Source organism: Gossypium hirsutum, chromosome A12, assembly GCF_007990345.1.
Source record: "Gossypium hirsutum isolate 1008001.06 chromosome A12, Gossypium_hirsutum_v2.1, whole genome shotgun sequence".
NCBI lineage: Eukaryota > Viridiplantae > Streptophyta > Magnoliopsida > Malvales > Malvaceae > Gossypium > Gossypium hirsutum.
Window position 1 is genome coordinate 93,049,189 of NC_053435.1, and position 14,540 is coordinate 93,063,728.

The window sequence follows — 14,540 nt, forward strand, 5'->3', positions numbered from 1 at the left end:
GGTAAGTCTGTTAGCAAAAATTCATGTTATCAAATCAATATATATATAAGTATATTTATTTTATAATTAATGAGTTATAATTACAAGTATAAAATTTATGTTAGTTGATGTGTGAATTTCATACATATACATGTGATGTTCGAATAGGTATGTATATAAAAGTATAAATTTTTAGACTCAATTAAAAGTTCAAATGTTATGGTTGTGTTTATATTAATGTGCGAATATATGTATATGTGTGTAATATATATATATATGTGTGGATCGAACAAGTTTGCATATACATGCATGATACCTTATATGGATTTAGGAATGAAATTATGGATGTATATATATTAGATTCGAATATGTATGAGTATACAAATATAAATTCATGCTTTGATTATGAGTACGTAATTATATATGTTTATGATAGACTCAAAAATATATATAAATGTATTCGGTTGAATCATTGTATTTTCAAGTTTGGAATTGGTGATATGAATCAGGTTATAAACCTAGCAGGCTAAGTGCCGGTGATCTAAATCAGGCTATAAGCCTAGCAGGCTAAGTGCCGGTGATATGAATCAGGTTATAAACCTAGCAGGCTAAGTGCCGGTGATCTGAATCAGGCTATAAGCCTAGCAGGCTAAGTGCCGGTGATCCGAATATGATGAATTAAGTGATTCTAAGCATTTGGTATAAATATAGATATGATTTTATATGAAATGGATGAATGTATGAATATTGTTTCAAGATGTTGATGAGTATATAATTGTTCGAATCTTTGTGATTAGTGAGTATGTATATATATATATCGGATGTCATGAAAATTGTTGGATATTTATGAGTGTATATATGTATGCATTCGGCATAGGTGGGTATAAGTGAATATGTGTATTCGGCCTTTATAGTTTATAAGTATAAAAATTATGCTTTTGGTATATGTAATTGAACAAATATATAAATGGATCCGATGAAGTATGAATAACAAGTACTCTAAAAATCTGTATATGCAGATAATGATTATGTTAGTAATTTGATTTTATGCATATAATGTATATACCTTAGTCCGTTTATGTATATTAGTTAAATATACATTCTTTTAGATTTAAACAAAATGACTTAATATAGAAATGTTTGGTTAGTAATTATATTTGATATTTGTGATTTCGATAAATTTACTTAAATAATTATGTGATTCTTTTATATGTATTTTTATATACGCTATAGACTTACTAAGCTATAAAAGCTTACTTTGGTTATCTTTGTCTATCTATTCTTATAGATTTTGGAGACTCGTTACGAGCTCGGGGATCATCAGCATAATCTATCACATTATCGACCGTCTTTGGTATTTTATATATTTTGAACTCAAACCTATGGCATGTATAGTCTAGTTAATATGTTTAAATTTTTGGGATATGTGAATATGAGCCATGCGAAAATGGCTTATCTCTTTTTGTTTTGAATTTGGTATTAACGAATATGTTTTAATGGTTTATTTCCTATGCTTAAATTCGGTTTAGTTAAACATGGCTTGATCATTATGTTTAAACTTAGTTTTATATATTCTAGGTTGAATGTTCAATGTAATTGATTTAAATGATTCAACCATAGTATAAGTCCATTTGTATAAATGATAATTAGTATGATTGAAACTTGATTATATGTCTTGATTGGTTACATCAAGAATAAATTATGAATTAGTTTGTATTAGTAAGTTTAAAACATAGTAAAAAATAATAATAATAATGGTTGTGTTTGTTCGGTAATGCCTCGTAACCCTAATACGGCGACGTATATGGGTTAGGGGTGTTACAGTAGTTTGGCATACAGTTGGGAAAACGAGACGGTCGTCTGCTGCATTCTAGTTCCCGCAAAAAAATTGGCGTGTCCAAGTGGGAGCATGCCAGTTGAATTTTGCCAAGAGAGATAGTGATCAGATTTAAATGACCTACGAGGTTAAGGTCGTTAATTCGAGTTGGACTTTTCTAGATCGCAAGGCTACTAAGATCTTAAATTATAGACGCATGTTACGTGGTTAGATAGTCGGTAAGAGTTGGTTTGCAGGTTATACCGGAATCAACTACACAAAGAAGAGTTGGCAGTTGAGGCATCCTTAGTCGCTATAACTAGCTTATCATTTGGAAGGAAAAATTCACTTTCAAGAATCGACTCGAGACTGGAATATTCCGAGTCTAAGACTAAGAATTCACATATTTGATTTCCTAATTCAATTCAATTATTTAATTTTATTTTGCAATTATAATTCAAATATTATTTCAATCTGTTCATTTTTATATTTTTTAACCTTAATCAACTAAAACCCGCTTTTGATTTATTTTTAGCTCAATACGTTACAAGTCGTGGGCACGACAGCTGTCACGATTTTAGAATCTAGTCACGCTAAAAATGATATTAGGAATCTTAGTCTTTGTAGGGTTGACCCTACTTCTTTATGCTACTGTTTAATACAGTTAGAATGTAGGAAATTTATATTTGGGGTAAAAGAATTACCAAAATTATATATCAATGATATGGAAAAATTGTTGAAATGTCATTAAATAATTGGAAAAAGGCCATGGATGATGTGGTGGGAAGGGTCCATAAAATAATTCCTCCTAAATATGACAGGTAATAGGGTTGGTGACAGCCATAGGGGCCACTACAGTTAACACTTCGACAGCTACTTCAAAAATTACCTAAACAAATACTTCTACTTTCAAAATGTTCAATTTGATACTTGAATTTTAGTTTTGTTTATCAATATGATATCTGGTCGTAACACTATTATAAATTTTGATGACATAACATACTAATTAATCAGCAGGTGGCAAATGGTACACCATTAACTTTTGACTAACTTCATCACCTCTTTAATGCTACCACTTGCCATCATCAACCCATAACTTCATCCAAGGGCGGAGTCGGAAAATTTTTTGAGGGGCGGCTGGAATAAAGTTGTATATTTTTACGATAGCAAAAGTGAAATTTCACAATTTTAATAGCCTATATCTTTATAACTTTTAAATGATTAAATCAATTTTTTCTCATTCTTTAAGGGGGCAAAGTATAATTTTATCATATATTAATTTAAAATTTTTAAAATTATAAAAAGATTAAAGGTCAAAATTTTTATTTTAGAGGAACTGGGCCCTTTGCCAACCCCTTGGCGCCCCTGACTTTATCATCACCACACTATCAACCAATAGCCACCCTCACAATAATCCATATTTCACACATTTAATTACTATAATATCTTAACCCATAATCTCATTCCAATCATGAGTCAATAATAATAACACATAAGAAAAGAAACTTTTCTCGACTCTGGAAAGGAAAAGAGAAACTTACAAAAAAAAAAATTCTCATGATTCAATTCCACACAATCTCATCCTAAGCACGAGATTCATGAAACCTAAACCGTATCATCTCCATTTTCTTTGTTTGATAAAGGTATAAGATTGCCTATTGTGTTTGAGAATGATTGAAATTTTGTAGGCGTCGAGTTTGGTGATGATTAAGGTGATGAAGATGATATTGATTGAAATCGAATGTTATCAATTTTAATATAAAAATGAAGGCACGCCTACACATAATTTTCTAAAGAGATGGTGAAGGACGAAGATTGATGATTCTAGAGTCCCCTGACGTTGATAATGTTTTTCTTTTCTATTTCCGATTTGAATTTTCATTGTTTTTTGGGTTAAAATGAGTTTGGTATAATCGTGTTTTGGTCCCTTAAATTATCTGAATATAAGAATGATGTGGCAGATTCATCCTCATGCCATTTGGTTACCGCATTGATAAACGGAATGAAACCTCTAATATTAAATTGAACATTTTAAAAATAAAAATACTAGATTAGAATGAACTTACAGTGTAGGGGCCAATCATACGATTATGCCTTTTAGACATTATGACATTGGCACGTCATTGGCAAGTGCTACCGCGGGCCTCCGACCTTGACCCACTTTTCTTTTTTCCTTTACAAACAAATTAACACAAGTAAAACGTGATTCGAACCGGAAGTGCGGGTGAATGTGATACCTCATGAAATAAAAAGTCAAACTCATCGATTATATTGGAAATTGATAAATTTGTCAATAATTTTATAAAATTAATTTTTTTAAATAATATAAAAATCGAATCTTAATTAGTCAAATATCAGTTCAATTGATAAAAAAAAAAACTATTTCAATTAATATATGTTTTAAGTAAAAACATATTTTCAATTACATTAAATATTATTTTACATCAAATTAATATTTTAACATTACTGTTTTCTTGGGTTCAATAATTAAACATTACTATTATAAATATAAAAAAAATTCTTAATTATATAAATTGAGTCTTAGTTCGATTGACACAACATTATTGTCAATATAAGAGGATGTAGGGCTATGGGTAGTTTTAAGTATTGTGTAAAAAAATAACAAATATGATTAGAATCTATAATGAGATTGTTAAAAAAAATTTAAGGGTAAACTAAACTTGTTGGCCTAACCTAAAGGCCCGTTTAAAAAGTGAGAGGGTATGAGTAAAAATATACGCTCTAAAAATGAGTTTAGGTAAAAAAAAAGATGCTCGTTTAGAACATATGCTGGGCCTTGGGTAAGACTTTTTGGACACAAGCCCAACTTAGCCTGACCCGAATATGCAAAGAAAAAATTGTTTTTTTTTTTACTTTTTTTGCTATTTTATTGTTGTTCTTTTTTTTTTTCACTATTTTACTACAATTTAACTATTATATTGCTACTATTTTATTGTTATTGTATAACTCTTGTTTAATTGTTAATTTTGTTACTATTTTAGAATTATTTGCTTGTTTATCTGGGTTGGGCTTAGGCAAAATTTTAAGCTCATTTTTCGGGCCGAGCCTAACAAACGAGCCTAAAATTTTGGTTAGACCCAACTCGACCCATGAGCACATCTAGGATAAACTATAACTAAGGTCACTAAGCCATTGCTAAGTTTACAGTTTGATCACTTAACTTTAAAAAGTTACAAAATAGTCAATAAATTATTCAAAAATTTTCATTTAATTCATTAAACTATTCAAAACATTTTATTTAAATCAATGCAGTGTTAAGTTTTTTATTATTTAAAAATTGACTTGTGAACTTTAGATCGATAATTTGACAATTGATATGTTAGGTCAATATATATAAATATTTTGTAATTTTTTAAAGTTAAGTGACTAAAATATAAAATTAATAATAATTTGATGCTTTAAATTAAAAATTGGAAAATTGATATATATTTAGTCTCCGACCTTGGCCTAAAAAAGAAAGGAAAAATATTGAGACACAAACAAAACGTGAAGGCATGGTATTGCCACAAAAATAAATTTCTGCCCAACTTCCGCTACTTTTCCTATTCACTATTTGCTGTCCATCACACAACTTCAAAATCTCAACCATTTCCCTTTTCAAATATAATAAGATATAATTGAAGGTCGGTTAATCCCCCCAATCGAAAAGCATTAAAACCCCATATCTTGTTCATTCCCCTGCTTTCATTTCAATTCGCTTCTCCCACTTCCTTCATGTTTTTTTATTACCATTAGCAACTATGTTTTCTGTTGTTATCCCCACTTTTCTACTGGGGCTTTGTTGAATACGTTCCTCCCTTTACCTTTAATAAATGATCTTTCTAAAACCTTCTTCTTTTTCTTCCAGTTTCAGCTTCCCTCTACTTCTTCCTCTTTGCCCTTGTAAAACCAACCTCTGTTTCGCAACTAGGAATAAGAATTACAAGACCCCGCTCATCAATCGCTTAATCCCACACCGGAAATATTGTCTTCTTGCTTGTGCAATTCCCAGTCCAAATCCCAACAGGCTTAATGTAAGGGTAGCTAGAAATCTTGTAGCCAATGGCTTTTCAAGTGAGTTTGTGGATGGGGAAAGGGAAAGGGAAAATGAAAGTCAAGAATCTTCAATCCAAATGGGTTCAAATTTCGCTAGTTTCGAACAAGACCCCATTGTTGGCAAATTACGGACTCAGCTAGGTGTTATCCACCCAATCCCGTCCCCTCCAATTAACCGTAACATTGTTGGATTATTTGTTTTTTTCTTTTTTGTTGGGGTTGCTTTTGATAAAATCTGGACTTCAAGGAGGAGGAGGGGCAAATTGGGGGCTTTAGATGGTGACCTTGTTAGAATGGGAGGAGGGGTTTGGCCCCAAGTCCCGACTAGTTTTTCATTGTTCTTGGAAAAGGATTTGCAGAGGAAAGAATCAGTTGAATGGGTTAATATGGTGTTGGGAAAGTTATGGAAAGTTTATAGAGGTGGGATTGAGAATTGGATCATTGGGTTACTGCAACCTGTTATTGATAATCTTAACAAACCTGATTATGTCCAGAGAGTGGAAATTAAGCAGTTTTCTTTAGGGGATGAGCCTTTGTCTGTTAGGAATGTTGAGCGTAGAACTTCGCGGCGAGTCAATGATTTGCAGTGAGTGTTTTGCCACTTCAAAACTACGAGCACTTTGTATTTTGTTGTTGGCATAGTTATTAGTGCACTTTTACTGTCTATTATTGCTGATTCCTATGTTTATTCATATACAAAGTTCTAATTATCAAGTTTGAAGTGTTCTTGATACATAAAGTAGCTTTCATATTGCTTGGAGCTTCAATAAAACTATGATGCTAAATTTGTCGCTTAATGTGCCATTTTTTTATTATTTGAGGATATTTAGAGGTTCTACTTATAAAGTTGAGAGTGCATTTGACTAACTTTCATTTACTTTATGTAGGTATCAAATAGGGCTTCGTTATACTGGTGGTGCTCGCATGTTGTTGATGTTAACATTAAAATTTGGCATTATTCCAATTGTTGTGCCAGTTGGTATTCGAGATTTTGACATTGATGGAGAACTTTGGGTTAAATTGCGATTGATACTGACAGAACCTTTTGTTGGAGCTGTGTCATGGGCTTTCGTCTCGCTTCCGAAGATCAAGTTTGAGTTATCTCCATTTCGCTTGTTTAACTTAATGGGTATGTAAATACAAGCTAACATCTTTCGGTAATATATTAGTCCTTTAATTCCTTCTAAGCACAGTCATTGAAAGTATGATGTCTCTTTCTGTCTCCACTAGTCATGCAGTTTAAAAATGAAAAAGTTGTATAAAGTTTCCCTCTCCCTTGCACTGTATGTTAAGATAATTCTTGTATTTAAGTAATTGGTTATCTGAGCATTGCTTAAATTACTTGGCTTTCTCCAATAACTTGAGTATGCTCATTACCTATGAAACTGTGAATTTAGTAGTTGGTTTAAAGGGTTAGAAGAAATTCTTACTGGATGGCAACAGAAGAAAACAATGCATACTACTCTCCTGTAGCGAAATTTAGTTAATGGGAGTTTGATTATATAACTATGAAATCAAGAGAAACATTCCTTTTATTTTATTTTCCTCATTGAAGTTGTCTTTCTTTGGAGATGACTGCGTTCGATTCCCTCATCTTCAAATAGAAAAAATTAATAGGAATTGTTCTTCAATTGGCATCAAAGATACTGATGGATATTTCTTTTTCTCTTCTTTTCTGCATGCGCCGGACTATACCAGCAATTCCAGTTCTTTCAATGTAAGTGCAAACTTTTTTACAGTTTCTGTAATTTATGCAAGCTTACTGATCTATGATTCTTTTTTTTTTTTAAAATTTTTTCCATACTAGTCCGAAGGACTACAGACTTTCTTACCTTACTAATGGTATTATTTTAGATTAACATAGTTGTCGGGAACATATTCTATAAGAACCTTTCTGGTTTGAACTATTGTCATAATCCCCTTCCCTTCACAGCATTGAAGACATTACTTTACAAAACATCTTACTGGTTCGCTACAATTTCCCAAGCTTTTGATGTAGGTTTCAAGAATATCTCTGAACTATATATAGTCAAATGGAAGAATTTATCTGAAACTAAAACCTACTAATTTGATTTTAGTTAAAATTAATATTTTATGTAAGCTTGATCCGGTTGTACAGCTCACTCTGTATCAATTTAAGTACATATTTAGGACTAATCGTTAGTAGATAAGTTGTATCTGGTAGTGTTTGCCATCTCCTCGTTGTTTTTCCCCTCCCACTTTTGACAAAAGCATTCAACTTAGCCCATGTATCGTCATACTAAACACCCATATTAGCTGAAAGCTTTATCATAATTCACCTTTTACTTTTTACACAAAGATGGCTTTGACAGCTTTCTGTGTATCTCGTTCTTCTAATATTTTATTCATATGGTGTTTGACTACATTTGTATTCAGGTTTTTGAGAAAACTGCTCACTGTGGATTTGCCTCGATTATTTGTCCGCCCAAAGAAGATTGTTCTGGATTTCCAAAATGGGAAAGCAGTTGGCCCTGTTGCAAATGGTTTGAAATCAGGAGAAATTCAAGAAGAGAAGAACAAGGATTTTGTTGGAGAACTATCCGTGACTCTTGTAGATGCCAGGAAATTGTTTTATGTTTTTTATGGTAAGAACCATTTTTCATTTAAGTGCCGAGAAGATTTATTTTTCTGATTTTGAAGGGGAAATGATTACTTTCTATATGTTTTTACTTTTGACTTCCTATGATGTATCTTTAATGTTCTATTTTCATTCTTAGTAGGCCTGGGTCAACATTTGGTTTAAGCTGCTGTAAGCAGTGGAAAAATGTCCGCTCTGTCACTGACTGCTTATCATGTGTTGAGAGCTTTTCTTTAATTGCTGAATCAGACACTTCTAATACAACACGTCTGCAAAGCTCTCTGTTTTGAAAATTGTTCAAAAGTGACTAGGCTGTTTAAGGTTATGAATTTTCCATTTAACCCTTGACTTAATGGAAAGTACAGATATCTGTGCATGTAAATCTTATGTTGCTCGAGCTCAGGCATGGGTGTTGTCTACGATAAGGATCTTAGTATCCGACTCTTCAAAATATTGGTAATTTGAGATGCTGAGATATGAGCCTGAAATAGGTTATGGGTACTAACACACAGTTGTCTAAAAATTAGGGATGTAGGCTGAGGGTTGTGTACTTTCCAGTGTCCTTGAAGAGCTAAGTTTATAATAGTCGTGCAACACTTTACAGGTTGCTCAAAATGTGGATGGAAGCTTGTATAAATATGTGTGTGTGTGTATGGCTATACCTTTTTTAGTTTGCTTCTGCTTAGCCATGACTTGTACTATAGAAATAATCAAGAAAAGCAAAGGCGTAAAAGACAAATTGTGACCATCTGTTTTTTGTGTATTTGTGTGTGTATCCACTGCCATGCTGATCTTAGCTAGCCTGACCCTGAATTTTGTAGCAAGAATGGGAAGTTGGAGGATAGCACCAAAGAGCGAAGACTGCCTTAATGAACTTCAGCATGTCATTATTGTACTTAAGCTGGTCACTGCCTTTTAAGACTGTCAGTGTGCCCCACTTAAATCTTTTAGGATTTGTTTATTTACCTCTTTCTCTCTTCTCTTGCTTTGCAATGTCTTTCTCTTGAGACACAAGGTCCCTCTTTTTGAATCTTTCTTTTTACCTACATTTGGAACACAACCTGAATAATGTCCCAAACTTTCTCTCAAGGTTCAAATAATCCACCCTTTACTTGTGTTACTTAGCGACATTGGTAAGACAGAGTAAACTGATAAGTATGAACTACAGAGAGGTAAATTACTTGTCATTGTTGCCTAACATGCAATTTGAGATAGGGCATAACTCATGAGGATGAAATACATAGGTTTTCTGATACTTATATGAATATCTTAGTAGAATACTTTATGTGAATGTATATCTTCACTTTCATTCACTGTGTTCATAACCGCCCTTCTTTTGTCAGGCAAAACTGATCCATATGTTACTCTAAGCCTGGGGGATCAAGTTATACGCAGTAAAAGGAACAGTCAAACCACTATTATTGGGCCTCCTGGTGAGCCAATTTGGAATCAGGTCTAGCCTCTTTTTATTGGGAATACTATCATCTATAATAAAACTTCCAAAATGGATGAACAAAATAAAGCCGTAAGATTTCTTTAATTGATAATTGTTTTGGCATTTTGGCAGGATTTTCATTTACTTGTGGCAAACCATAGAAAAGAAAAACTATGCATCCAAGTGAAGGACTCCCTTGGGTTCTTGGATTTGACAATTGGTACAGGAGAGGTGAGTTTTTATTCGTAAAAGCAACTTATGTAATTGTACAATATATGCTGAAAATCATCTTTTCATATGGGAATTGTTACCTAGCTTTGAGATTTGATGCTTAAATACAATAGTTGCGTATATAATTTTTAAAGATTAGATTGTACTCACACATGTGTGTGTTCCTTTAGAAAAGGGCAAAGATTGGTCGAGATGAGAGACTCGCCGGCAGCTATGTGCAGTAACACAAGGCTAGCTAGTTGTTCAAGGCACTTATTGACCAATAGGCAAGACGATCTGTCTTTTACATGCTAGTTGCCACCTATTTGTTCTGATGAGCAGCAGTATTTTTTCTGTTTGAGACTGCTGTATTGCATAACATACAGACTATTCTAGGTAGAGCTTTAGATTGTATGAATATGAAGACCGGTGCCTTGCCTAGGAAGGTTGATGGTCAATAGGGTATATATCCATGTCTTGCTGCTTCTGCTACCTGTTTGATTGAGTTCAAATATGGATGAATCCATGATAAAATTTTGCTTTATTTGAAGACTAATCGATGATAGACTGCAATGATTTTCAGTCAATGGTTTCTCCTTTTCTATGAATATGTTCATTTGATGCATCAATACTTTTCAGGTTGATCTTGGGACTCTCAAGGACACTGTTCCATCGGATCAGATTGTTGTCTTGCAAGGAGCTTGGGGAGTGTTTGGAAAGAGATCTGCCGGAGAAATATTACTTCGGTTAACGTATAAAGCTTATGTTGAGGATGAAGAAGATGACACAACTGTGGCAGGATCTGTTGATACGGATGCTTCAGATGATGAATTATCTGATTCTGATGAACTAAATGTGACAAATGTGCAGGGTGTAAAGCAATTTACAGATGAAACAGACAAGGAGTCCTTTATGGATGTTCTAGCAGCTTTGATTGTTAGTGAGGAATTTCAAGGCATAGTATCGTCCGAACCTGGGAGCAAATCTTTTGATGACATATCAAGAACAGGATCTCTAAAAACAAGATTTAGTGGTGTTAATGGGGAATCTTTGCCATCGGATTCTGATAAGGGTTCTGAATCATCTGGAGGTGTGACACTTAAATCTCTGTATATAAGATTAAGTTTCAATCGTGTATATTTGAATCCACTCAATAATTTATCTTCTGCAGGATCAATCTTATTATGGTTTGCTGTGATTACAAGTGTATCAGTGTTAATTGCACTCAGTATCGGTGGCTCGAGTTTCTTCAACCCTTGATATCACGTGATGGGCTAGCTAGGAGTTTGTCCTTCTGCTTGATCAAGTAATTATTCTCTTTCGAATGTGATTACAGTTGCCCGCAGTTGCCTTTTCATATATTTTTACATCTCATTTGAGTTGCCACTGGCTGCTAATTCATTAAACCGTATATTGGCAGGTTTAAAGCCAGCCATCATTTTGCAAATCCAATAATGGCTTGGAAGGAGACCTGGAGTTCTCATTCCTGTACTATACACTTACCAGCATGCATAATCGTGTTTGTTAGCAGAGTGTTCGATTGGCGGCAGGCAAAATTTTGGGTTTTATGATGTAGAAAGTACAAGCCATATCAGATAAGCTATGTATACATGTCATGATTTGGGTCATGAGATTAGAGAAGAGAGTGAAAATTTATGACCCTATTCTTTTCGTAAGCAAGGAAGGATAGAGGGCAGTGAAACCTTGATCTGAGTCGAACTACTTGGGCTTAAGTTATTTTTTTGCCTCTAAAATGCAGAACCAGGCAGTGTCATGAAGGTTGATATTGTACCCGGTTCTTTTCAAGCATGCATCCGTATATATTGTGCATTAGTTTCTGACGATTTTTTTCAGTTGCATTTACATGGCAGTAATTAAATTTCTTTTGATGAAAATCATAACCAAATTATTTGTTGTGGAGTTTCGAGGGATGGCAGAGTTCGCAACATCAAAGCATTTGTTCACTACTACAATTGAACTTCCACTCTTTTTATATGTTAAAAGAAACAAAAAACACAGTATTATTTCATTCTTAAACTATAATTTCCGCCAGTTTTAATAAGAAAAAGGTACGAGTATTGGCATATGGCATTCCTGTGGTTGTATGAACAAAATATCATATACAAAATTTGTATATAATTTCTAACTATTATCTATACCGGATTTAACCCAACAAAATGAAGATGACGAGGCAGTATTTCCTTGGTTATGCCAAGAGATAGCCGTCCAAGAAGATGGCCATTGTTTGCTGCTAGACACCACCGTGGTTGTTGCGGCACCTATTTGTTTGATTTCGGGTGAATTCAGTAAGTCCCACATCACCTGTACGTCTTCATATCCACACATCTTTACATCATCTTGAAGCTTTAATAAACCATTTCCACTACAGGTTTCACCATCTTTCCCACCTACTCATTTTTATTTCATCAGTTCATTCAAAAACCAAGAATCAATTTCCAAGTAAAAAAGAAAAAAACAAAAAAGGGATTGAGATTGATGATCATGTAGTATGGAACTAAACTGACCTTTGACAGTGGGTTTATGGGGTTTAAGCCTGTCGGAGACAGACACCCAGACCCTCCTCACCTTCCGCCAAAAGTGCATGGTATTTTGAGCGCCAAATGAACTTTGGGTCAAGCTCCACTGGATTGGTTTCAAGTCTGAAATGTTGAAAATTTTGAATAAGTAGGCAAAATTGCGGCCGCCCAGCACCGAAATCCATTAACACGTTTCTTGATGGCCGAGCCAAACGTCTCATATTGCTTCAATCCACCAGTCTGATTTTCGTTTGTGCCGCTTCCCCTCAGTTACTCTATTTTTGGCTGTTTCTTCATTTCACATTAAAAGAAGATTGCTTTTCACAATTCTTTTTTCTTTTTATTTTTGGATATAAAATTTTGTTTTCGTAGTGACGACATGATTCATGAAACTGCTGACATTCATGCATTCATATTTTCTTTTTTCACGATGACGCCAACTGCTTTGTTTATCTGCCTACCGTTTCATATTGTAAGATTAAAGGGCCAAAGCATTTATTTATGTATTTATTAGAATTTAAGTTCTTCCTAAACTTAAAATTTATTCAATATTTTTAAAAATTTCTTCTCTTTTTCTTCACGTCTTTCCTTCTTCTCTTTTGCCAACGAATGGTATCAATCTTTGGTTGGTTACCATTCTCCCTCCTTCCTACCAACTTCTCTTTCTTTCTTCTTTTTGACTCTATAAGCTTTCTTTCTTTCCGGTCTATAAATCAACTTTGTCTGTCGTGGTTGAAACTCTACTAGTCATAGACAATTTAGAAAATGGATGGTTTTTTCGTTCTTGATTTGTTTTTATTTTGAAAAATTTTAGAATAATAAATGATAAACTAAAATTGCTTATCTGATTAATTACGAAACTTTTTTATAAAGGTTTGTTGTAGCAGCAGGTCGTATGAACCAAAAACCTATTTATAGATAATAACACATTCCAACTAATTCCCAAAAAATATAAATTTGTATCAAATTTGAACTAGTAACTAATCTCAACATTGAAGTATCGAACAAATTCATATAACAAAAAATCTCAAATATCCTTCATCATGAGACATAATTGTCACTATAAATAAGAATAAAAATTCCAATAGTAGTGATTAATATTGACATAATAGAGGTATTTGAATCAATAAAGTAACCAAACTCGAAAGAAAAATCATTATTGATGGTCTAAGACCATACATATTGATAGATGGAACTTCCATTTATTTGCTGAATAGACAAATAGACTAAAAAATCATAACTATACTTAACAATAAAATATTGAGAAAAGCCCACATAAGACGAAGGTTTTTTGTTGCCATCGGAAAAAGTAGAAGTCCCATTATTATTTGAGTGCTCTCTTATTTCGACTACCCTAGAGCCTCCGGTAACACAGTCGAGACGACAAGGGGTTCTCTGTCATTGCGGGGATTGAGTGACAGAAGTTTTGAGAAATCAAGAGAAGGTCAGGGCGAGATGAGCCATTTATCATTACGATAGGTGTCAATTGGAAGTGCAGTGATGTATACAGCTGAGACATCCTAACAGACCGGTAGACTTGAACCTTATTCCTACATGACCTGATCAATTCGATCAGGCACTCGCCATCTATTTTCATTGTTAAACTCTTTGACAACACGAAAAATCAATTTTTTTATATATATTTTATTTATTTTTTATTGTTTAATAAGTCTTTACTTGAAGTTTTTGTTTGCTCTTGTAGCATGTTTTTTAATCTTGTTTATGCATGTTCCGTTGTTTTTGCAAGTTTTAAGGATGGTTTTGATGTCATCCTCTCCAATTCAATGAATGCTCAAATCTTTTAGCGATTTTTGCCTACCGCTTTGGACCACTCAGAGCTAATTTCCTTATCGTATTAGGTGATTGCAATTACTTCAGATATGACATGCTTGAATTGTGACAACCAAT

The 14,540-nt window shown here is 33.5% G+C and overlaps 2 protein-coding genes across 2 annotated transcripts; one reads left to right on the forward strand and one right to left on the reverse strand.

Moving 5' to 3' along the window:
- The first annotated feature begins 5,283 nt into the window (after positions 1-5,283).
- Positions 5,284-11,939, forward strand: LOC107938743 (tricalbin-3). Its single transcript, XM_016871978.2, has 9 exons — positions 5,284-6,437; positions 6,739-6,980; positions 7,550-7,568; positions 8,249-8,457; positions 9,794-9,903; positions 10,018-10,116; positions 10,735-11,185; positions 11,267-11,401; positions 11,516-11,939. Exons 1-8 carry the CDS (start codon positions 5,629-5,631, stop codon positions 11,353-11,355), a joined length of 2,028 nt encoding a protein of 675 aa, XP_016727467.1. The 5' UTR covers positions 5,284-5,628; the 3' UTR covers positions 11,356-11,401; positions 11,516-11,939.
- A 153-nt stretch (positions 11,940-12,092) lies between these two features.
- LOC107938745 (uncharacterized) lies at positions 12,093-13,184 on the reverse strand. The gene is made up of 2 exons (XM_016871979.2): positions 12,621-13,184; positions 12,093-12,503 (listed from the first exon to the last, which is right to left on the reverse strand). Exons 1-2 carry the CDS (start codon positions 12,697-12,699, stop codon positions 12,238-12,240), a joined length of 345 nt encoding a protein of 114 aa, XP_016727468.1. The 5' UTR covers positions 12,700-13,184; the 3' UTR covers positions 12,093-12,237.
- Between the last annotated feature and the right edge of the window lie 1,356 nt (positions 13,185-14,540).

Bases quoted from the DNA above. Each gene is read 5' to 3' on its own strand.
- LOC107938743 (XM_016871978.2), top strand. From the start codon at position 5,629: ATGATCTTTCTAAAACCTTCTTCTTTTTCTTCCAGTTTCAGCTTCCCT. The intron at 10,117-10,734 runs GTGAGTTTTTAT...AATACTTTTCAG, and splicing joins TGACAATTGGTACAGGAGAG to GTTGATCTTGGGACTCTCAA. The intron at 11,186-11,266 runs GTGTGACACTTA...TATCTTCTGCAG, and splicing joins GGGTTCTGAATCATCTGGAG to GATCAATCTTATTATGGTTT.
- LOC107938745 (XM_016871979.2), bottom strand. From the start codon at position 12,699: ATGCACTTTTGGCGGAAGGTGAGGAGGGTCTGGGTGTCTGTCTCCGAC. The intron at 12,504-12,620 runs GTCAGTTTAGTT...AAAAATGAGTAG, and splicing joins CCATAAACCCACTGTCAAAG to GTGGGAAAGATGGTGAAACC.